The 26,249-nt window shown below is 35.3% G+C and overlaps 1 protein-coding gene across 1 annotated transcript in view; it reads left to right on the top strand.

Annotated features, from left to right (window-relative positions):
* The window catches only part of LOC113509317 (lachesin-like), a 148,599-nt gene that overhangs the window by 33,110 nt on the left and 89,240 nt on the right, over positions 1–26,249 (top strand). Inside the window, exon 2 of the mRNA XM_052901660.1 lies at positions 16,511–16,623. Within this exon, the coding sequence (XP_052757620.1) occupies positions 16,554–16,623 (70 nt within the window). The 5' untranslated portion in view covers positions 16,511–16,553. The remainder of the gene's footprint in view (positions 1–16,510; positions 16,624–26,249) is intronic.

The raw sequence follows: 26,249 nt of genomic DNA, 5'->3' as shown, positions 1-26,249 counted from the left end.
ACTTTTTTATTAGTCCATTTGTCGACGCGTTTACAAAGGACATCGAATTCTTTTTATTAATATGCACCGATTAGATCCGCGAATAAAGAAATCTTTAGCCGCAAATATAGAAATTGGGTCGGTTTTTAATCCGCGAATATAGGAAGTGTGAAAAAGGAGCTTTTACTGTATACTCGTGTGTGTATCAGCTTGTTATACTTTACTTCTCATAAAATTTTTGCAGTTATTATGAAAGGAGTTTAATGTATAGATTACATTTTTCATGATTAAGATAAACTCTAATATAAACCACATTTTTAATAGCGTATTTTAAATTTTATGATCTGATATTGCTTAGTAGTTTGTATTCACACAAATTCATTATTTTTTTAATTATTTTTTTTTTAAATCTACAGTTGAGATTCTTGTTTGTTATTCTTGGGTTAAATTACATTACGAATGGGCAATAATGAAAAACAATGACGATTCAAAAATGCTTAAATCTAAGTTTACCCAATTAAATTTTTTTCTTTCTTTTATCTTCTTTCTTCGTTCTTATTACGGCCCTTAAACATCTAGGAGACTGAAACATGTATAGAATTCAACAAATTAAACACGATTACAAGTAGTTACCTATAATAGTGATCAACTATAGTAGAAAAAAATAATTTTACTTAATTATAGAATTAAACATATTTAAAGAACTTTTACTGTGCAACCATTGTCGAATTTATATGTAGTTAAACTGTATAGCAGCGGTAAACGACCGATGATGGATAAGCGACTACTCACACTTATTCAGCTCTATTCGCGTTTCGCTAAACGATTTCCGACGAAGCCGGAACAGCGCTGAACGCGGTTGAACAGCGCTGAACGCTCTCTATAGCATTCGCATGATAAATACACATTTATCCTCATTTTATACTGAGTTGCCGCGAAAGCAAAATAGACGCGGAAAGCCGAATGGATGCGTTTTCGTCTCCATACAAAATCGTTGTTTTATATGGACAAAAGCTGAATAGTGCTGAATAAGTGTAAATAGTCCCTAAGAGTATATGTCTTATCTTAGATCTATTCGTTTGTAGTGATGACAACAAACCGACAGATGCAAGATTAGAGTCGTTGAGTCTCTTTCTCTTTTCCTGCCTCTTCTCTACCATAATATGTATGTAGTATGTAGGCTGTGTGGGTAGACGCACACTTGTTAAGTCCGAAATTTTTGTGCTCTTAATTTTTTAAATTTTTTAAATATATATAAATATAAATTTCTTTATGTATTAGATTATATTTAATCTGCATTTGGTTGACTCCTGATAAACTCACTCACCAAGTTTTCATCACTTACTTTGCAATGGATACCACAGCTGAACAACTTAAAAAAAGCATGGATGAACTATCATCTGTGTTCAACAGCCGCATGGAAGAATTTGAGAAAGGCGTACAGCAGCAGGCCTCTACTTCGTCAGGTACCACAGTGAAGGGTCTATCTGCCGACTATGCTACATTTAAAACATTTATATGGAAGTGTCTTGGATTACTAAAATCACAGGTGGAGTTGCTTCAACTTGGGCAAGACCGTCTAGATACCCACTCCCGCAGAAAGACCTTGCTTTTCCATGGTGTAAAAGAGATTCCTGGTGAGGACATCTGTAAGAAGCTGTTGGAGGTGTTAACCGACAAAATGAAGTTGAAAGGTATGGGTCCTGATGTTATTGAATCTTGCCACAGACTCGGCTCTAAGAAGGATTCTGCCCGTCCTATTATTGTGCGGTTTGCATCACTGCGGTTTCGATCCATGGTATGGAGGGCTAAAACTATTTTAAAAGGCTCCAAAACATCTATTTCTGAGTTCCTTACAAAAGCACGGCAAGATGTATTTGTTGCGGCTCGTAATCACTTCGGCGTGGGGAAGTGCTGGTCTGCGGATGGCATTATAGTTATTCTTCTGCCTAATAAAGATCGCAAGAAGATAGTTTCAATGGCTGAATTGAAACTGCTAATCGCTGAGTACCCAAAGAACGCGTTATAATTTAGACAGGTTGCAGTATTTTCTATTTTAATACTTTGCTATTTTGTCGGTTTATCACTGGGCACACTTAACTATTCTCTTATTATTTTTTTTTTTTTTTTTTTAGGGTACCTTGAAATATGTTGCTCAATTTCTAAAATTATATTAATTTACCCAACTTGATAGATAATTGTGATCAGTGTTTGATTGTCACTATAGTATTGATAAACAAATTAATCTGAACTCTCATGTCACTGTCAAAGTTACTTATAATAATTGTGGCTATGGTATATATTTAATATACTTTAACGTTTCGTTTCTGTATATCACTGATTTGTAGTAGCTATTGTTGTTTAAGTTTAGACTGGGTGCCCGCTATTCTTCAGCTATAGTTGTTTTATATTATATTGTTATAGCTGTTATTTTGTTCGTTATTGTTCATTGTAAAGTGGGTTTAGCCTATCAAGTCAACCTACGCAATTAAGGCAAAAGTAATTAATTTTTGTTATTTTTACAAATATTGCTTTTTTTTTATAATAAATTTTTATTTATTTTTTATTTTTATTTAAATTTATTTTTATATATGTCCATAAATGATGATTATTTTTCTTGCTATTCCTCCGATAATTTTGATAGTGCTTCGAGTCATAATTCCTCTTTATCTGATTGCGATCCTCTTGAAGATAAATTGCGGACTGTTTTCGACAATTATTCCAAACAATTTTCCCTTGTACATATAAATGCGCAAAGCATATTAGCTCATTATAATGACCTTCTTACCTCTTTCAGTGCTGGCTTAGTGGATTGTATCTTAGTTTCTGAGACCTGGCTTAAACCATCTCTTCCTTCCACTAGCTGCACAATACCTGGGTATAAACTCTTTCGAAACGATCGCATCACGTCTGGGGGTGGAGGTGTGGGGATTTATCTACGCAACCAAATCTCTGCCGAAGTAGTGTGTACATCGCAACCGCAGTTCTCTGGGTCTCTGGAGTATTTGTTTCTCTCCCTATCTCTCCATCACAAAAGAATCCTACTTGGTGTCTTGTATAGCCCTAATGACAAGATTGATTACTTTAATATCTTGGAAAATACTCTAGATAACTTGGTTCCTCTTTTTGATCATGTTATACTTATGGGTGATCTAAATACATGTCTTTTGAAAAATGACCATAGGACTGGCAAACTTATTGCTTTAACATCAGCCCTTGATCTCCAGGTCTTGCCTATGCCTAAACCTACTCATTACTTCCACAACAGCAGACCTTCCCTTATTGACTTAATCATAGTTTCACAACCAAATTTAGTATTCTCCCATGGACAAATGTGTTCTCCTTTCTCACAGCATGATTTAATTTATCTGTCCTATAAAGTGCGTCCCCCTAAAAACAGGAATAGGACTCATTTACTTCGCGATTTTAAGCATATGGATGTTGAGCGTTTGAGGGAGGATATGGGGAGTATTGATTGGTCTCCCTTGTTGATGGCTTCTTGTATCGACACCATGGTGGGGATATTGAACAGCGAGTTGCTTAAAATTTACAACATTCATGCACCAGTCCGACCGGTACGGATCAAGCATGCTCCTGCTCCTTGGCTTACCCCTATTATTAAGAGAAGTATGGCAAAGCGTGACAGGGCCAAAAGCAGATATAAACATGAGAGATCACAAGTAAACTTTGACACGTATAAAAAACTGCGGAACATCTGTAACAGAATGTGCAGGGATGCCAAACGCCGATACATTCATTCTACTATTCAAAACCTTTCTCAGACCCAAATCTGGAAATTTCTCCAATCACTGGGGGTGGGTAAGTCCTCAGAAAATTGTCAGAGCGGTTTAGATCTCAATGCTCTAAATAATCATTTTTCGTCCTCCTCTGTTACACTCAGTACTGTGACTAAGGCAAATACTATATCATATCTTTCTAATCTTGTCCCACCCGATTGTCCTCCATTCACTTTTAGCTTGGTGACTGTAGATGTTGTCAAGAGAACCATTCGTTCATTATCTACTAAAGCTATCGGTAGCGATAATGTGAGCCTTGATATGATCCTTCCCGTGTTGGATGTTATTTTGCCTGTGCTCACTCACATAATTAACTTTTCTCTCATGCATAATGTCTTCCCATCACAATGGAAAAAGGCTTACGTCATACCACTTCCTAAATCTACTAATCCGACTAGCTTTTCCCAGTACCGTCCCATATCTATTCTTCCCATTCTTTCAAAAGTTTTAGAATCTATAGTTCACAGCCAATTATTTAAATTTCTTTCCACCAACAACCTTTTATGCCCCTTTCAATCGGGCTTCCGACCCTCTCATAGCACTACTGGAGCGCTTCTTAATATTACAGAGGACATACGTCGGGCTATGGATAGCACAAAATTGACTGCAATTGTTTTGTTGGATTTCAGTAATGCTTTCAATTCGGTTGATTTTGATGTTCTCCTTAGCACCCTTCGTGCAGTCAACGTTTCCACTCCAGTTATCGAATGGTTCTCTTGTTTTCTTTTCGGCCGCCAGCAGTGTGTTAGAACCAATGATGGTTTATCGAACTGGGCTTCATTAACTGCTGGCGTGCCTCAAGGCGGTGTACTTTCCCCTTTATTATTTTCTATCTTTATTAATAATATTTCTCGAGTCATTACTTCTCCCTTCCATCTGTATGCGGATGATCTGCAGTTGTATCGTCACTTTATGCTGTCTGAGGTTACACAGGCAACTTCAGCTCTAAACGATGATCTACTGGCTATTCACTCCTGGGCTAAATCATTTGGTCTTATTGTTAATCCAGCCAAATCTCAAGCTATGATTGTCGGTAGTGGCAGGCTGAGGTGTAAGTTGGAATGGTCTCAGATTCCTCCATTGGTATACGAGGGTACTAAGATATCTTATACTGATAAAGTGAAAAACTTAGGACTTATTATGGATAGTACATTGTCGTGGACCTCTCATATTAATGACATTAGTAGACGGATGTACTTTTCATATCACTCTCTCAAACGTCTCCAATACTTTCTCCCTTTCAATACCAAAATTATGCTTGCACAATCTATTCTTCTTCCCATTCTGGATTATGCCGATGTCTGTTTCTTAGATGTGACCGAGGAGCTGCTAAATAAGCTTGAGCGGTTGCAAAATTTAGCGATAAGGTTTATTTTCAGCTTACGAAAATATGATCATGTCTCGGAATACCGCACTCGTTTAAAGTGGCTCCCAATTAGACATCGTCATGAGACACATGTCCTAGCGGTCCTATATAATATCCTTAATAATCCCAATTCTCCTTCCTACCTTCGTTCCCGGTTCCAATTATTACCTCCTCCTTCCAGACCTAGACGTCTTTGTCTGAACCAGTCCAGGGTACTGAAGCTTCCCTGCTGTAAAACCCATTTTATGGGTAACTCATTTGCATATCGTGCTGTACAGCTGTGGAATAAACTTCCCGTGAATATTCAGAATAGCCCGTCTAACAGTTCCTTCAAAAAAAGATTAAAATCATTTTATCTTTCCAATTTAATTTAAATATAAAAATGATTAGAAGACTGTCATCATTGTGTTCTCTTGTATTTGATATTTATATGTTGTATTTAACGTGTGTATGTATGTGTGTATATGTATGTGTATGTGTATATGTATATATATGTGTATGTGTATGTATGTATATATGTGAATGCATGTGTGTATATATATAATTATTTATAATTTATGTAAATATTTATTTAAATTTCTGTCTTGCACTACTACTGCCCACTCACTACTTCCTATGCCACTGCGTTAGGTTGACTGGAAGAGATCTCTTTTAGAGATAAGTTCGCCTTTGCTAACATTGTTATTAACTTATTGTTGTTACTGTATGTTTTTTGTGCAATAAAGAATATATATATATAATAATATTTCCAACAATTCCGAGGCGAATGAAATAACTACTATGACGTAATAAATACAATGAAAATGGTATTTACATATAAAATTTGATTGCACAAACATACTTTCTCCTTTCAAGTTCTCAAGGTTGAGTGGAAGAAATCTCTTCAAGGGATAGTATAAATACAGACATAAGTGTTTTTATTGTGATATAAGGTATAAGTACGCCTATGTACATTTTCGTTATAACCTAGCATCTATATTAAAAAAAAAAGCATTTAAATAAATAAATAAAATATTCATTTCGGATTTTATAAGGGTTCGTGCAGATTTTATAACGAATAATGGATCGCTCACTCTCTACGGACCCGTTTTCGCTATCAACGTATTACGTGTACGCACGAAATTTGGGTCAGAAATTTATGAATTAGATTTCATGGTAGACTCCCTGATTAGACCTCGATTATATTTATAGTAAACAATGACCGCGTTAAATCTAAAAAGAAAAAAAAGTATTTAACACTGTTGTACGATAAATAAACACTCTTGTCTAATATAACAATAAATTTAGGTCGTGACTAAATACTACGCGTGCTGCACGCACTGCCTATAAAAGCGTCCGTTAGACGACAGATATTTGTGTCAGTTTTGCCAGTCATGATCATTATAAGTGACGTAGCGCGGAGCGTGTTTCGTGGAGACTGATAGTTGCATCATATTTATTACTGAGCATAAAATACAACAAACAATTTATTATTATTTTTTAATTTTACAAAAATTCTCATCTCCCCTCTTAAGGAGAGGAGATGGCAACTAACCCCCGGCAGAAGCCCAGTTGGTCGGGATTCAGGGCCCCAGGGAGAGAAACCGGCGTACAATGCGGGCAGTATCTAAGAGCACCGCTTTCTGCATCTTTCCCGGGAGTGAGCTGCCTCGGAATCCCAACCGTCTGAGATATTGTTCCAGACTGGTTGGGATAAGACCGTTCACCGACAAAACGATTGGAATAATTTTGGCGGACGCCACCCCCCACATTTCGGTCACCTCGTGAGTCAGGTTGAGATATTTTCTCTTTTTCTCAATTTCGGCTTTTATTATTAATATTATTATTTCAGCCGTTAACTGTCCACTGAACATACGCCTTCCCCATAAGGGGACTTTTGCCAGTATTTGCCACGCTTGACAAGCGGGTTGGTAACCGCAGTTAGGCTTTTAGAGATGTTTTAAGAGGGATGCTGCTGCCTATTCTTTGCCCTCCTTAGTCGCCTCTTACGACACCCACGGGAAAAGAAGGGGTGGTCCATTCTATAGCTGGACCATACGGCAACAACCAATTACAACAAAGAATTACACTAATATATATTTTTCCTAACTGTATCCCACGTTTGTAAGTTTTAAGTTAGGTTATAACCTAATCTATCATATTAAAAGGATTTTATAACCGATTACTCTATGAGTTAAACTGAATTAATTTTAAACCTTCCATACAAACTTTATGCCGTTTTTCAACTCTTATTTCATGGATAAAATATTTAGTTGGTTTAATAAAAAACAAAGATTGCATGTGATTTCATTTATTGTTTTTGCAATCGACAAATTAAACGATAACGACGATTTTGTGCAACTGCTCGTTCGAAATTCAAATATTGTAAATCTAATGTGTCTATAAAACATCTTATCGGTACGTTTTATTGGCTTTACCTTTAATTTTATAACATATGAATTTGCCATTTCTGTTTGTGAAGCATAAATCACTTGTATAATTACAGTTGGTATGTATCGACGTGTGCAAACACAAATGTGCCTTTTGTCACGTAGGTAAAACCTTTCGGCCAACAGAGGAGCGGGCGACGTTGCCGCTACAGCGAGCAGCCGTTCGACCATGTTCTTGGCACAGCCCTAAAAAGGCCGTGACGTAGATGGAAGGATATTTACGAATATATGAGCTACGCAGAGCACATATTGCGTGCACTTTGTCAGAGAAATGGGCTCGCGACAAATGCCCGCTTTACTTGTGATGCGACAAATTGTTTTAGGCCATGAAAATATGGCGGCGTGTTCCAATGCTACCACTAAAGGTATGTCAAATTGATACATAGTTTGGGAAACTTGCTTACTCATATTTTTTATGACTTAGAGACGTCAATATTAGTTATATTAGGATTTCTATAATAATTAATTATTATTACAATACAATTATTAATCAAAATATGAGATTCTAATTGCTTGTTGCATGATTAGCGACTTTATATCGTTATTTGTACAAAGATATATAAAAAATACTCTGAAAAGAAAAAAATATTATAAAATAAACAAGTATACTCAAGTAAATATAAACACAAAAAATGCATATTTGAATAGTTAAATTTTTTTATGCTAGTTAGAATAGCAAACCATCTAACGGCCCGCCTGATGGAAAGTGGTAACCTTCGCCTATAGACATGAGCAGTACCATGAACATAACAGAGTATACTGTATCGTCCAAGATACCCATCATGCGTTGCCAGGTGACTAAGGTATTATGCCTCTATAGGGTACAGAGGCAAAATTAAATAAAAAAATTGTTTTATTTCTATGATAAAAGTATAACAAACTTTTTAACCTATTTATTAGTTAAAGTATTGTGTAGTATTTATAAATGAGTGTTCTGTTGTATCTACATAATTCAAATGATGTTTTCATTTAAATCTTTCCTGCAAACCCACAAAAACTACAAAACATCGGTCAGCAACCGAATGCTTCTTTACGACATTGAGAAAGGAGACCCTAGCATACTTTTCCCATTTTCCAACCACTCCTGACCAATCCACGTTTCTGTACCGATAAAATTAAATATTTCCCACACTCGCGTTGTGAGTGGATTACAAAAATGTTCCATAATGGGCATCGAATTTTAAAACATTGAAATAAACTGTACAGTTTATTTCGGTCGGCCCCTCGTCCACAACAAATACGGGTTGATACATTATTTCCGTCATCGAAAATATACAATTTTAAAACTTTGCACGCCTTTGTTCGGAGAGATTGATGCCAATTTGCTCGATAAAGTGGTATTTATCGGTAAACTCGACTCGACATTAAACACTTGACACAATAACAATATGTTTAAACTGGTGTTAATATATTACTACTCAACTGCCACAGTAAGTTTTATACAATAAATTAATTCTTTAATACGTATAAAAACTGCAGCACTATTGATCATCAAATTGACAAATAAACTAAAAAGAGGTCGTTGGTTTTTCTATTTCTGAAATCCATAAGTAACAAGCAAAAAACTGTTAAAATATAAAATCATTATTTTTAATAGGTATTTTATATTGAAACATATTTATTAAATTACAATTAAAACAAATGTTTTCCAATTTAAAACCTTACTACGTTTAATAGTATATGAAGACCCATTTATAAAGATAAATATTTCAAAGTATGTGTAATAATAGTAGATAGAGATGTTCTCTCACTTATAGAGGCTAAATATCTTAGATCGCACAAATACTAATAGACGCCGTGTGGTCCCGGCATAGAATAGGCCACCCCTTTCTTTCCTGTGGGTGTCGTAAGAGGCCACTAAAGGAGGGCGAGGGATGGGCAGCAGCGTCCCTCTTAAAACATCTCTAAAAGCCTAACTGCGGTTGTTAATCTGCCTGCCAAGCGTGGCGACTACTGGCAAAGCTCCCCTTACAGGGTAAGCTTATGTTCAGCATTGGACAATAAACGGCTGAAATGATAAACACAAATAGGACCTTGCAACAGTAGCCAGTGTTTAATTTGCATTGTATTGTGAGATAAAGTAAAAAAATAATAATACGCCCGCCTGATGTTGCGGCCTTGTGCTTGTAACGAGCGGACGAGCTTCACGAGAGCGCCCTAACAATTTATAATTCCGTAAAACGTATCCCTCGATAAATAATGTACATTCGTACTTGCGAAGCGAACACAAACAGAATTCATAGATGTTGTTTATATTTAATTTCCTTTTCGGTGAGCAGTTGAATTCCCGACAACGAATCGCCCATTTCCCTCGAAAGATATTCGTTTCCTGTCATTGAGAAAGCAATTCTGTCGAGAGACGATGCGCGAACGGTTCCACGTTCTACTGGACGCTTTGAGCCGCAAAATTGACTTATCAAACACAAGGAATGCGACATGGTCGCCGATATTGTTGTATCAGTTATATATTGTGGCTGTAATATAACTTAACTACAGTGATCCCTGATGAAATAATTGGGCGCTGTTTTGTTTGCCGTTGCTTCAAACCTTTCGCAAAATGCATTTGTTTGCTTTTTGTTGTAGTATCTAAGTATACTTTTACTATTCCACTGTATAATATAATAGTTACTATAAGATTTTTTCATACATCAAGTCCTCGTAATGTCCACTGAAAATCGTAAAATGAATGTTTTACCCAAATTTTAATAATATTCACAACTTTGTAAAATGACGCCCGACAAGATTCGGAGCATTTTAACGACTTTGAAAACTTATGGTATGGAAAGAGACAATGCATCCACATATGTACGAGTGTCATGATAACAGGAGCCTTACATAGTAAGCTGAAATAATCGAGTGCTGAAATCCTCTTTCCTTGCAGACTATTTAACCTCATTCATTTTTTATAATTATTATTGTATTCTCATTCATATACCGCAATTTGGAAGACCAATGAGTCCTTTTTTAGTTAGATAAATAGATAGATAGATAATTTATTTGCATTACTTACAGCACGCAAATACAACAAATATAGTATATATATATATACATACGTACTAAAAGAAATAAAAGAATACATACACAAAAAAAGGAAAATACATAAAAGAAGTGACATAATTTTTCATTTCGGGCGTGTGTCACAGTAACACAAAATGGTCACAACTCAGTTTATTACTTTACCCTCAAAAAATACACTGCTATTCTGTTATGGCCAAAAGCCAGCAGTGAGATTCCTTGATATAAAAAATTAACAAATGAAAAAATAACTTTAGAAATGGGGTCGTCAGATAGTATACAGTCATATTTTTCATTCCGATTGATTTTTTCAATGTAACATAGTAACACATACGTATTTAGTGGGTATGTATACACATATAGACAGCCACTAGTAGCACACGGTGATGTAACGCCGGTCCGCGGCGCACAATACCAAGCTTATTCTCCCACAAGCTAGTACAACAAAGGAAAGCGCTCTTATATTCTGTATTCTTGGGAACAACCGTACGTGTGCCGACTGTGTTCGTACGAACAAAATAATTCTTTGTACAGAGCCGTATAAAGTGAAAACTGATGAGACTACGCATTTGCCAGGCCGTTGTTCCGCAAAATTCATATTTATAAGCGGTTAGAGTTGTGGCGACCGGCGTAATTTAAGGCGGAACGGTTAGCTGAATGGGATTATTTGGGAGAAAACAGTTAATAAACATAATGCTATTAAGTAACTGCTTTTAACTGAATATAACTTGTTTTTAAAACAGTTATTACCTATGTATGAATAGAAGTGTGTAGCAGACATTATTCAATGATTTATTTATTTCATCATAGTTTACTGTTCACTGTTGAACATAGGCCTCCCCCTTAGGGAGCCGCGTAACCGCAGTTAGACTTTAGATTTGTTTTAAGAGGGACGCTACTGCCTATCCCTCGCCCTCCTTTGTCGCTTTTTACAACACTCACAGAAAAGGAAGGGGTGATCTATTTTATGTCGGGACTACACGTCCATTTATCTATTTCTCCTAAAATTATACCTTTCACAAGTGGGGAATTTATATTTGATCGCGAATGTTAATTTCAATAGCCAACGAACTCTACAGCGATGGTAAACATCGATAACAAACTAATTTATTCCATAAAGCGGCGATAAATTCGCCCCCTGTTTCGAATTCCAATATACCCGGTGAACAACAAACCGACCGTAAAGTATTACATCACGAAGTCCGCCGAATAGCTTGCTTTGAACTACAAGGGAGGCATACGGTTCGCCTTATGATAAGTGATTATTGCATGGTATGGACTCCTGCAATGACAGGGTATTTGGCTGCACTTTGCCGACACTGAAAAAAAATGAGTCCTCAGGAATGGCAACGCATGGGGGTATCATGGGCGAAACAGTATACTTTGTTATGTCCATGGTACTGCTCATGTCTATAGGCGACGATTACCACTTTCCATCAGGTAAGCCGTCAGCTTGTTTGCCATTCTAAGTTGTATAAAAAAAAATACATAATTTCTTTTTTATGTCTGTAACAACGACATTTGTAGACATTAGAAACTCCAACAGCAATTACTTCGCCATACAATAAGTATGTAATTTTGTTAATACAAAAGCTAAGCTTTTCTGTATGGCGATGGAGTGAGAATACAAATAAGTCGCCGCTCCTTTTCATTCCCATGTTGTCGTTCGGGGCAACTGAGCGGCTACAAAACACGATACAATACAACAGAGAGAAATCTCGAAATTACACGTTGGACTAAGCCTCATAGTTATCATACTGATAGTAAACTTATCTCCGTGATATCCTGTCCAACAATGGGATATGTTGTTTCGACATGATAAAAGGTACTATAGTCGGTTGGGTAGAGATTACGTATATTAGAGGTTAGTAATGGAGACTAAGAGCCCTATTGCTAGCAATTTACCCGACCAGGTCGACCTCCACGTACTCCCCCCCTCTCCCCAGAAACCATCCTTATGAACATTAGGTTTGTGTTTTTTAATGTATGATAATGAAGTAACCCCTGCCCGCCTGCGCTATCGGTATGCACTGGCGGGGCACCAGGGAGAGATGATAGGTGAGGATGATGCAAATCAGTTGGCCCTTAGTGATGAATTCATCAAAAAATAATCACGATGGTTTGTCCAGGAGAAACCACGTTGAGGTCAACCTGATAGGGTATATTGCTAGTAATGGGTCTATTGAATCTCACTACTAACAATCCCTATCCCCCTCTTCAGGTATGTTCATCACGATGGGCTAATTGACCTGCTGTCATCGTCACCTATCATCCCTCACAAATACTCCGCCAGCTTATACTGTTAACGCAGGCGAGATTACCATTCCATTGTCAACCGTTAAAAAAAGAATTTACTATAGTCTGTTTCAATGAAAGTTAATAAAAATGTAAACAAAGGAATAATTGACGTGACCACATGCTAATATCCAATATTAGTAGAAATAAGAAGTTTCTAATTGATTTAATGTAACATTTTTCATTTACATAGTGATTTTATGATAATTTTAACAACATTTGGTTAATTTTTTATTGAATTTATTAAAAGCGATTATGACGCTTTGCGTTTACTGTGCTACTTCCAGATGGAGATAGCTAGATATTTATGTTTAACACAAACACAGTATTATAGTGTCGGGCACGTGAAAAGATCGTTAAGTAACAAACGCCAGGCGGCATTGTTTGATTGCATTACCATTAATTCGTCGATAACGTGTTTTTAGAACGTTGTAAGCACTTATAAATTTTATTGATCGTTATATAACACTCGTTATGTGAACAAACACTGCGACCAGCTAGTGACATTTTCCCCGATAGCAATGTAATTCACCTGTTTATTGTTATGAATTTGATTCGTGATTGTAATTACTGGGCATCACTATTATATGTCTGCGTAGAGAATAATTAAAAAAATGTGTTAAAACTATAGTGTTGTAATTTACCAATTATAATTCTATATCTCCCTCTTAGGTACTTATCTATTTTTTTTAATAGATAAATATATAGTTAGTGTTGTCGATGTATTAACTAATCAGTTCCCACCAAAATGTGACATTTGTATGCTATTCTATAAATGGCTAAAGAGGCTAGAGACTTTATATAATATAAGAACATCGATACCTAACTTATTTAAAGCAAATGAATTTATTATTACGAGTATATTATTAAAGCAAGATTTCATAAGTTCGACTCCTGCTACATCTCAACTTTGAATTTACAGGGTACAGAGGAATAACACCTGAGCCCTCAGGAATAGTAACGCATGGGGGGTGTCATGGGCGAAACAGTATACTCTGTTATGTCCATGGTACTGCTCATGTCTATAGGCGACGATTACCACTTTCCATCAGGTGGGCCGTCAGCTTGTTTGCCGTTATAAGTTGTATATAAAAAAATTGTAAAATTTTAAAAAACGATGGCTGTACATGACAGATATTTAAGAGGAAGTAATATGAAGTGACTTAATAAACCAAGCACAAGCCAATTCAACAATTTCTTTAAATTTTACCTATATGTTGGTCTGTATGCATGTTTACTCCGGCATTTTACAAAATGCTGTTTTACGCTGTTGTATTCCTAAAGTTCTAACTTAAAAACTGGTGTGTGTCTTATCTTTATACGCTGTCCAGAAATGGGCTAGTTTATTGGTTCTCACGTACGAAGTAGCGGACAAAAGTCTAGTTGAATTGATATGTAATTCTCACGCGCTCGTCCAAAATGTCAGCAACTTAAATGTAACTTCCCCCACAGCAATAACATAAAACAATGCATATTTCTATCGTAACAGATTAAATATCAAGGTTATCGCATTACCACGTCACTTCACGTGCTAGAACAATTAAAAACAAATTGTTTTTTCAACATAACGAACGAATAGAATGTCGTATCTTGCATTATTTGAAGCCGAAATTATTATGGAGTTATTAGCGGTATACACTTGACTTAATGACTCGGTTTACGACTGTTATATATTGGAGGTTTTCAGTGTGTAGACATTATGGTTGGTTTTGATAATAATCGCTTTTTTATTGTAACAGTCACGACACGTGCACACCTGCACACCTGCACACCCACACACCCACACACCTACACGCTTGTCCAATAATAATTATGTTATAATTGACTTTTTAAGTGTAACACACAAAGAAACATTATCTTATCATCATATATATGTAAATATATATTTATTTCTCATACAAAATAACAGCATATTAAAGCTTACAGATACATAAATATTTATTCTTTAATTCTTTCTATCCAGAGGTTGTCTGGAAGAAATTGCTTAGCAATAAGACCGCCTTTTGTATACTTATTATACTTATCGAAAATTGTTTAACAAATCCTGTATTGTTGGTGCAATAAAGTGTTAAATAAATAAATAAGTTACAATTTAAAACGATCTGTGTGAGAGATTGATGTCGGTACTAGGATACCACGTCTTACAGATCACCAGGCTCTCAAACTCAAGGACGACTATTTTACTTGATTTGTTAAGATAAAATAAGTATATTTATAAGATAATTTTAATAGAGAATTTTTTGAATTAGATCCATTTTTAGACACAAATTAACTCAAAAACTTGTATGTTGAAATCAAATCGGCGCTTCTTTTTTCTTCTTCTTCATCTTTGATACTTATATATATATATATTAGTATCTTGGATTTGTTGCAAAATTTTCATAAATGGACTTTAAAAATAATATCTCTATGTTTTTAAAATATTGTTACTGGCACTGTAAGGTCTATTGTTCTAAAACTCTAATGTATATTGTGTTAATTATTTTGTAAATGACTGTTTGTTGCCATAAATAAATAAATATAATAAATGAATTAATAAAATTTTATAAGCTAAACGTATGTACTAGTATGGGTGAGAGTTTTCTATCCTTCCTATTTGTTTATACTCGTATAGATAGGATTTTGAAACATCCAATAACTCAGTCGAACCATCCGGGTGCGCGATAATAAGTATGAAAAAATGTTTCTAATGTTCGCTAAAATCTTATGGTTCTAAAGTATTTATTAACCCGTAACTGCACCTTCAATAATGTTTGTTTATATATGTAATTTTAGTATGTATGTATATCAATAATTACTAACACCGCATTCGAGTATTCTAGCACTTCCCTATGGTAGACTGGAAAAGAATGCTTTTAGCATTAAGTCCGCCATGTACACATATATGTACTAATGAATAAATAGATAAATAAACGTAAATAATAGTGAAATCGTACCCAACCTTAAGGTTTTGTGAAGGGAAATATTAACCTAGAAACTAGAATTCAGAACGAGAATTTTAACTGAAAACAAAAAAAATCAATTACATGTATTCGAATTCCAGTGTGGTGGGGCCGCAAGCGGTCGACGCAACATACCGTTCGTGAACATACTTGTACTGGATCCATACTGATGTACAAGTACATATAATATTAGAAATATATTATTTTAAAGTTTTATTGTGCAATAAAGAATAAATAAATAAAATAAAGAAGAAGATTATTAATTGATTTGTATATAATTTCTACACTAACTGTAATGGTTATTTGTTTAAAATAAATAGTTCAATCTCATGCTGACCTAGCATTTTGTTAGTATATAATGAGGTTCCTTAGAATGTAATATTCCATTATTACTATAAAAATTCATCCGACCATTCAAGAATGTTAACTCTATGTTTTGTTCTTTATCAGTTCATATACAACATGCAATTTTCATTAAATTATTATTTCATCCGTTAACTGTCTGCTGGACACAAGCCTTCCCCAAAGGGGAGCCAGTAGTTGCTACGCTTGGCAGGCGGGTTTATTAACCGCAGTTAGGCTTTTAGAGATGTTTTAAAAGGGACGCTGTATGCACATGGCAACATGCAATAGTACCCTATTAAATGTTTCCGTAACTCGACGCTAATGTTCCGTTTTCGTTTGCAGTGTGAGAGTGGGCGTGCGCGGTCGCGTGCGCGCGCGTGCTACCATGTGCGCGTGCCCGTGGCGCCTGCACGTGTTCACCGCTGTCCTCGTCCTCGCAGCACATCTCATTAAAGGTCAGGCACCGCATATTTTATGTCAACCTAAATACATATAAGAATAGAGTTTAATTATATTATTTTACATGCTCACGCCAGGCTCCTTTCTAGATTCCTATCCAGAATATATCTCTATCTATTTACACATGTCTCTTACTTCTCTAACATATGTAATAGATAAATATATACGTAATGGCATATTGTTGCCGTGTGTTCCCGGTATAGAATAAGCCATCCCTTCCTTTCCCGTGGATGTCGTAAGAGACGACTAAGAGAGGGCGAGGGATGAGCAGCAGCGTCCCTCGTAAAACATCTTGAAAGTCTAACTGCGATTGCCAATCCGCCTGCCAAGTGTGGCAACTACTGAAAAACCATCCAAGGGGCAGGCTTATGTTCAGCAGTGGACTGTTAAAGGGTGATATGATGATGATGATGATATAAGGTCTTCATTACGTATAAAGTACAAGTTACTCGTAACTAAGGTTCATCCTGTTGAAAATTGATCACGTTATACGTTAGTAGCTAATTTTTAGAATTTTTTTCTGTCTGTATGTGCGTTTGTTCCCACATTACACAAAACCCATTGCACCCAATTGGACGCTACTTTAACATTTGTGTTCCTGAAGATCTAACTTAAACTAGTGTATTGTCTTGATACACCATTTCAAGTGTTCTACTTCATTGGTTTTCATACTTCTGAAATCTACGAAGGTACGAAGTAACGGACAAACAGCTAGTATATATTATACATATGTATAATACAGATTCTGTACTAATCAGGAAACCCGTGTATACTTCAGTAAAATGTGATTACATCCAGCAGGACCGGCCCTGGTCGTGTTCAGCTCCGCAATAGTGCGTATGTAAATTTGGTGGTGTCGGGCAAACGGGCTCCGACCGAGGCGGAGGGGGGGAGGGGGGCGAGTTTGCGTTGCTCGTTACCGGGCTAATGGATGTTTTGTTAAGTGGAGCGCTGTAAACAAAGAGCCGCCCGTGGATAGGGTTACCATCCGGATTTGTCCGGACATGTCCGCACTTTTGGAATTTTATCTGGACTTTTACCGGATTTACTACTAAGATTAAAATTTTTTAAAATAAAATATAATTATGTTTACTTTTATATACAATTACTTGAAAATATTAAAGAAATGTTATTTTATTTGTTCAGTCATATAACAAATGTGTTTGGTCTTTCTCAAATATATCCGGTTTTCTAAATTTGAAATGGTAACCCTACTAGCGATGGTGTCGAGCCGACCACACTCAGTCGAGAGAAATATTTGCCCAATTATTTAGCGTCATCGACATTGTGAGTAAATACTTGGTTTTTAACGTACCTCACTCCATTGCTTTAGTGGTCTCAACTACGGTTTGATGCACTCGTTGTTACCAGGTTTCGGTTTGCAACAATAACAAGATGTATAAATATTAGTAAAATATAAATAATAAGATATTTTTGGAGATAAGGTGGAATTTAGTGGTATATTAGATAATAATGTGAGAGAAGTGTGGACTGAAAGACGATGTAGTGACAAAAATCGAAAAAGGAATGTTGCGTTGGTTTGGTCATTTGGAGAGGATGGATGAAAGAAGAATTACGAAAGAGATTTATCGAGTAAGAATGAATGGAGATGTCGGTAGGGGCCGCCCTAGACGGACGTATGTCGACCAAATAGGCGACGTGCTGAAGAAGGACCAAATTAAAAGTACCCGTAACCGGCGAGCGTGTATGAAAAGATTGATGAATGTAAAAGAAGCGAAAGAGGTTTGTTTGAATCGAAGCATTTGGCGTTCCATTGTTTCTGCCTACCGTAATGGGAGACAGGCGTGACAGATATGTATGTATGTATGTATTAGATAATAATTATTTGTATATTACTAATATGAAAGTGGCACCCTCTGGTATCAACAGTTACTATGCTGTCTTCTTTATAAATTATACTAAAACTTATAACGATGCTTGCCAAGAGAGAAGCAAATTCAGAATTGCAAAAAAAATCTAAATCGATTTTGAATTAGTGATAATATTGCGTAACATATAGACATAAAATACAAAATACTTCTTTCCGAGCCTCTTCTAAAAGATCAAGGTGCTTAATTCGATTTCGTAATTATTTTTTTTAAATCAAAATAATTTATCCCATCATTGTCATCATCTCAGCCATTATCCGTCCACTGCTGAACGTAGCCTTATTCACTTAGCTCCAATTATTTTTTTAATAATAGAAACTAACATTTTTCTTTAGGGATCAAAAACTGTTGTGAAGCAAAAATTACCGATACGACATCATAACCTTTAAGAAAAGAGCATATGCCTTTTTAAAAGGCCGGCAGCACACCTGCAATGCCTTTAATGTTGTGGGTGATCAAGAGCGGTAGTAGTCACTTACCATCAGGTGAGCCGCATGCTCGTTTGCCCTCTGTGTAGAAAAAAACAAACCTGTTGATATTGCTTAGTAATTGTGACAAATTCTAAAAATTTATGGCCATTAACCCTAAACCCCTACATGGGGTGCTGCGGCAAGTCAGGGCGGTTTATTTTTTATTTTTCTCATTATGTGGTTTACAAAACAGTTTTAAATTTCCGTGTATTTTAATTTAATTATGTGACTGAAACTCTTTACACAGTATTACTCTGTATTAATGAAGTCATTACAAATATTATGATCATCACCATACCAGCTGTGGACACTCGTACACTGCTGAATATATGATTCCCCCTTGGAGAAGGGGGGGGGGGTTGCCAAATATAAATAAATATATAATATAAAATAAATATTAATAATATCACCATATCAGACCAATACGTCAAAATCATACGTTTTTGTAGAACAGATATAGAAAATTTTTGACTTTTCCCTAATAAATATATAGAGGAAAAGCAAAATAAAAAACCATGAGTGTAAAATACTTATTTGTTTGGGGCCACAGATAAAAGTCTCTGAAAATGCTGAAATTAAATTTAAAATTTAAATTAAATTACTGATTTGTAGTCCCTATTACATATAGTTTTATAATAAAAAAATAGATTAACTAATTGGTTTCTATATAATAAATTACAGTTATTTTAGTGTGGGCTACCCTAGAACCCCTGTGTAGAAGTAACTTGTATGCCAGATAGTGTATGGTTCCAAGGTTAAGAATATTTATTTATTTACACATAATGTAATAATTTTTTTATCAGCTTAGAATGGCCTGTTTCGCCCATGATACCCTCATGCGTTGCCATCCCTGAGGACTCAGGTGTTATTCCTCTGTACCCTGTAAATTCACTGCCATATCCCACCCTTCAAACTGAAACACAGCCATGCAAACACAACTGCTTTACGATTGAAACACGAATGGGACAGAGGTACCCAAGCAATCGACTTTTGTACAAAATCTCCCTCTGGTAAATACTTTAAGATGTAAAATGTATAACGGCCAATGCAGTCACTCGTTCCCATTACTGTACGAACGAAGCTGTAATCCAGAACAACGGCGTAGCACTTTGCGCAATGAACTGCGAAGCTCGAGCAATGCCGGGGATAGCTGGCGCTGTCACAACAAATGCGGTAAAAAATCAGAATTAACTGCAAATGAAAGAGAAAGAACTAAACAAGGACAGAGACAGAAAGGGATCTATATCTTTTATACCAGTTTTTATGTTGATATCTGTTATTTTATGACTTGAAATCAGTTAAAAATAATCATCTAGCATTCTTTTTTTACGCAATAGGACTTACTATATACTGCATCTTTTTTATTTTATAACCTACAGAATATTTAAGCCATAATAGAAGAAAAAAATAGTATAAGAAATGCTTCCCTTATCTGTTACAAATAATTTATTTACCACCTCGCATCTAATCTATGGAGGCCATAAAATGACTCCAGACAACGGTAATACTCAATTAGTCCAATGGAAAAGTTTTCTACCACCATAGAGACAGTTACCGACACCTAAACTGTTATCTGTCAATCGTATTATGTTTTATTGAATAATAAATTGTCATCCATAACATTAGTGTTATGGATGTTAATATCCAAATAGATTAGTTGAGTACTAGATTAGATTAGCCGTCCACTGGAGTTTACAGTCATTTGAAGTAATCAATGAAAACTTAATGAATGTATTGATTTATCATTTATTGGAACTTGTTATTAAAATAAATTAATATTTGTTTGTTACATAGATAAGTGTATGATTTCGTCTATAGATGATAAAATCATTTCAATCAATTCCAAATAGCGTCCTTGTACATATTTCCTAATTACTTTTTACCGAAATTAATAATTAAAGTAGTATCAAATAACATTCTATTTTTTCTATTTAAGAGCTGCGCTCTTGTCGGTGGAGCTCTTGCCACTTACTACGATTTTCAGCGAGTCTCTTCACCTCTTGGTACGACACGACACCAACTCCTTCCTTGGTCTGCCTGATGTAACTATGCCTCGGTCTCCCTCTTCCCCTCCTCCTTTCTATCTTACCTTCTATTATAATGTTCATAAATACGCCGTGTCGTATCAAGTGTTCCAATAATTTTTGCCTTCTGTCCTCAATAGTTCTTATAATTTGTCTCTTTTCCTTAACCCTAAGAACATTACTGAATCTAAATAGTAATCATTTATACGCCCACTTTTTTTTTAAATAAACCTCAATAATCAATTTAATTTATTTGAATATTTGTCCCTACGATTCTAGAACAGCTCCTAAGCTGTTTCACTTGATTTTGATTCGAGACATCCTGTCTACAGAAATTGGTAAATACTGAATAATTTAATAATAAGCAACGACAATTTTACCTTCAAAATTTATAGTTAGCTCTGGCAGACTTTGATGAATGAATAATTTAATAAGTTCGTTTATATTTACTTTATATAATCTCTTGCGTAGGCGTTTGAATATTTACTGACGACCTTGTTTACGCAGCTGTGGGGATGGAAGCCTCAATCTAGCAGCTCTAGACACCAGGAGGCGTCACCCTCATACGGTCAATAAAAACTAGCAACAGTAACACCGCACAACCAGAACATACGAATGTAAATAAATAATGAGCGACATCGCTTAGTTGCCATGAGGTACAGCGGTGACCTTCCCTTGAGCTAGCACCGTAACTTTAGTAATAAACTCGTGATATGCTATACTGACCTTTATTTTACGTGGATCTGCGACTACGTGGAATGGGTGGGATAGATTTAGTCACGACCGCATACAGTTACTCCTATATTCGCCATGTCACGTTTTTCCGTGGTTTTATTCAATTTTTCTCCACTTTGCCTTGCTTAACAAGATTTTTATAGTATTACATAATATATTGTATACATATTAATATCACTAATATACATGATATATTATATTTAAATAATATATTAGGCAATCACGTCCTCGATTCTAAACCAATCTTTATAATTCATTTACAATAAATAGAATACAATTCTGTAAGTTTGATTCCATATAAATTGAATCTGCCTTTTTTGGCTACTAACAAATAGTACTTACTACGGATCAGCAATCAAATTTGGTTGTAAACGTGATACCACGTTTTATGATTGTGCAGCGCCAATTCAAATCTATAAAAGTCTATTGAGCACAAAGAAAACTAATTCTTGCAATAAAAACATTTGTTGAGTATTTAAAAATAAAAATAAATACTAATTCTGATGTTTTAAACTGAATTTACTTGAGAAACACCTCGTTGTTCATCTATACATATGTTTTATTATGATATTAATTCATTATTCTAAATTACCAATTCCTCTTCAACAGATCTGTATACGGCTGCAAATAAATATTTATTGCATTGTTTAATACTGTAAATATGTTGGAAAGTAGTTTGTTTATTTTATTTGGGTTAATGAAAACTGTGTATGTTCTCGTATCAACAAATAAATAATCCTTACATCCCTAATAACACACAGCTCAGATAGTTTAGGACATCTTGCTGTTATCTACTTGCAAACTTGAAATACATCATATGTACTTTTACTGCAATGTAACCAGAGGGAGACTTTGTACAAAAGTACAGTACAGTAAAGTCGATTGCTTGGGTACCTCTGTCCCATTCGTGTTTCAACCGTAAAGCAGTTGTGTTTGCATGGCTGTGTTTCGATTTGAAGGGTGGGATATGGCGTGAATTTACAGGGTACAGAGGAATAACACCTGAGTCCTCAGGAATGGCAACGCATGGGGGGTATCATGGGCGAAACAGTATACTCTGTTATGTCCATGGTACTGCTCATGTCTATAGGCGACTATTACCACTTTCCATCAGGTGGGCCGTCAGCCTGTTTGCCATTCTAAGTTGTATAAAAAAAAAATGTAAAATAATATTAAAAATACTATATCGTATACTAGGTGTGAAAGTTGTAGCATCTTTCTTTTATATATTAATATTGTTTGTTAATACTTATTGCAACTAAATAGTACCTATAATTCTCCATTACTCCATACTCTCATCAATCAAGTCTTTATTCGTCACAAAAATAATTAATTTCTATTAATTTCTTGAAATCTCAGAACAATGCACTAATGAAATCTTGGAACGGAATGCGCTCAATAAAAAAGTTTCAATCACGTTACATGAGAAAACTTCAAAGCCGCAGAAACGAATTGAAACACCCACGTTTATGTCTAAAGCTTTCGAGCAGTTTAGTTCAGTTCAAACTTATTTCTATTTCTTTTAAACAACAATCCACTGAGTTCAAGTGGATAATGTGAAATTAAATGTGAGATTAAAAATGTTGACATTGCAACAAACATTCATTTCTTTTCGGTTGTTCGTTTTCATGGACATTTATTGACTCTGTGTTAGCTCAGGATGGTGTGAGGGTCACGAGTCATGCTATAATAAAAGAAAATTCGATTAAAAAAATGTCCATTTAAAAACAAAACTTCTAGTATTAGACAAAATATATAAGAGATAAATATTAAACTGAAAAATATCTAAAATCCTTATTAATAATGCTCATTTAATAATATGTACTAATAAATTATAATATATTAATTGAATTACAATTGTGATTAAAAAATGTAGAAAAAGGGAATAGATAACATTCAAATAAAATATAAATATATATTTACACATTTGATTCGATTTTTTCATTCAATTGCATTACATTCATAGTTTCGATCATATGACTGACTCTATCACCTATTTACATGTCATTACAAATAACCATGTATATATATATATATATATATATATATATATATATATATATATATATATATATATATATATATATATATATATATACACATCAGCTGCTAAATGCCCACTGCTGCATAAAGACCGTATGTAATCCCACATAAAAGGAGTTTTGTCAGTAGTTACCACGCTTGGCTGGCAGAGTGGCAACCGCAATTAAACTTTTGGTGATGTTTTAATAGGGTCGCCGCTGTCCATCCCTCGCCCATAATTTTTTTTATTTAGCCCGAAAACCTTATTCCGAGTTGGCAACACTGGCACTCAGCAGTTAGCTGGTCGTAAACAGTTACGTTTAATGGCGCACGTAGCCCGTAACGAGCGCTAATAAACTACGTCACTGCAATAGTTTAACTGGCTCCTAATAGTTCGTGCCTATTATTATTTGTTGCTACCATAAGTGGCATGGAAATGGTACGCTCGTATCTACAATTTCTATGATTGCTGATAACGATACGAGTGTAACAATTACGTGAAATTGATAATTGGTTTTGTCTATAGTCATTTACAAATTTTCTATGTACGTGCAAAAACAATAATGAATCTACAAAAATGTTGATAAAAACGAGATGTTTCATGAATTTAAAATATTTTTTTTTTATTTCACAACGCAAAAGCCTGTCTGTATTTTGCTTCGCATCAAGCAGGATTTTACTCAAAAAAGAAACATTAAAAATATTTTCCAAGCTCTCTAATTAAAATGTATCAAGTCATTTAGATTCATTGCAACAAACATCCGGATATTCATACGTATACACGCTAAAACCATTTTTCATGTTTATTTAGCAGCTCGTTATTGTTGCTTAATTATTTAAGACCTCATTATTATATCCGTTAAGCCTACAAACAACGCGTCGTACAACGTCGTACTACGTACAACCCCCGCGTCCTTTGTACTGCATCACATAACGCACTTTTTGCAAAACATCAGGCAAGCTTTGCTTCGTTTGCAATTAGTTGCCGCTATGTGTCATATACCGATGGGGAAGAATAGTTTTTGAGTGGCGACCACGTACGGGTAATCGCAGTGTAGGACGCCCCCCACTAGATGGAGTGACGACTTAAAATGCATTGCAGGGAGTCAGTGGATGCAGGTGGCTCAATACCATTTTTTATGGCAATCTATGGGGGAGGCTTATGTCCAGCAGTGGACGGATAATGGCTGGAATGATGAAGATGATGGTGTGTCAAATAAAAATATCTTAATATATAAAAACCCGGTATCACGATGTTCGATCGCTAATCTCCAAAATCGTTCTACCGATTTGAATGAAGTTTTATGCACATGTGTATTGCTCACTCCAACATTCAGATGTAGGATTACTATCCCGCTCAATGGAGCTGTTGTCGAAATCTTATGCCCATGAGAAGTTCAGCCAGGTCATTAATTTGCGTTACATTTTTAATGTAATACTAATAAAACACTGAACAGGTTACCAGCACTATCTTTAGATCTCCAAATTCAGGAGAGCTAATACACGAGTACTAGCAAAGTGACAATCTATCTACAATATTATACACAGAAACAATGAAGACAAACGGATATATGCCATTTTTTTGATGGGTGAACACGAAATGGTAATCCCGCAGCACCAATGAGAGATGATTAGGTTAAAATGAAAAAAGGTCAGTTGGCCCATCATGACGAATTTATCAATAATTAACCATTTATTGATAAACACCGATGGTTTCAAGAGGGACTTGCGTGGAGTTCGACCTGTTAGGGTATATTGCTAGCAATATAACAGGACCACTATACCTCATTGCTAACAATCTCTATCCCTTCTCTTCTATCATATGTAGTTTATAAATGCCAATACAAATGAAGTGTGAACGAATCTGTGTCCGCGGAGGGCGAAGCAGTTTGTTAAACCACTACACAACCAAAGTTATCATCTAATATTTCATCATTTGATACTTTAAATAGATTCTATACAACATTGAAGTGATAAAAGCTCCAATAGCGACTTCCGTCCTATTTCCAAGAAATAACAATTATCAAATAGTCTCAATTTGTTTCAATTAACATTCCTAAAAGCTTTTCATAGTACCGACCGTAGAATTAAGTAATAAATTAAAAATAACACCCCAAGCCACAAATAGATTCTCTTTATACATAACTAAGGCCATTTTGATTAAAAAACCTTAAAAAAACACACTGAAATTTGTCCATTAATTTGGATACTACAATAATACCGATAACTTCTCGTATTGTATTGGAAGGTAAAAATGAGCGTCACAGTGTATTCATCACATGAGCTATTAGCTTTTTCATTCCATTAGTTGCTATTAGCTCCATCTTATACGACGTGACGATTTTTTAAAGAGCATATTAGAAGGAGGGCAAAAGAGAAAGGGGAAGACCGAATGGGAAAAGTAAAAGAAACACTAGGAGTCATGTCGTATAGGGAGGTCAAGGATATGGCCTGGGATAGAATTGGCTGGAAGAAGATGCAT

Source organism: Galleria mellonella, unplaced genomic scaffold (genome assembly GCF_026898425.1).
Source record: "Galleria mellonella isolate WM207_F2 unplaced genomic scaffold, CSIRO_AGI_GalMel_v1 utg7869, whole genome shotgun sequence".
NCBI lineage: Eukaryota > Metazoa > Arthropoda > Insecta > Lepidoptera > Pyralidae > Galleria > Galleria mellonella.
This window is presented reverse-complemented; position numbering and strand designations above follow the sequence as displayed.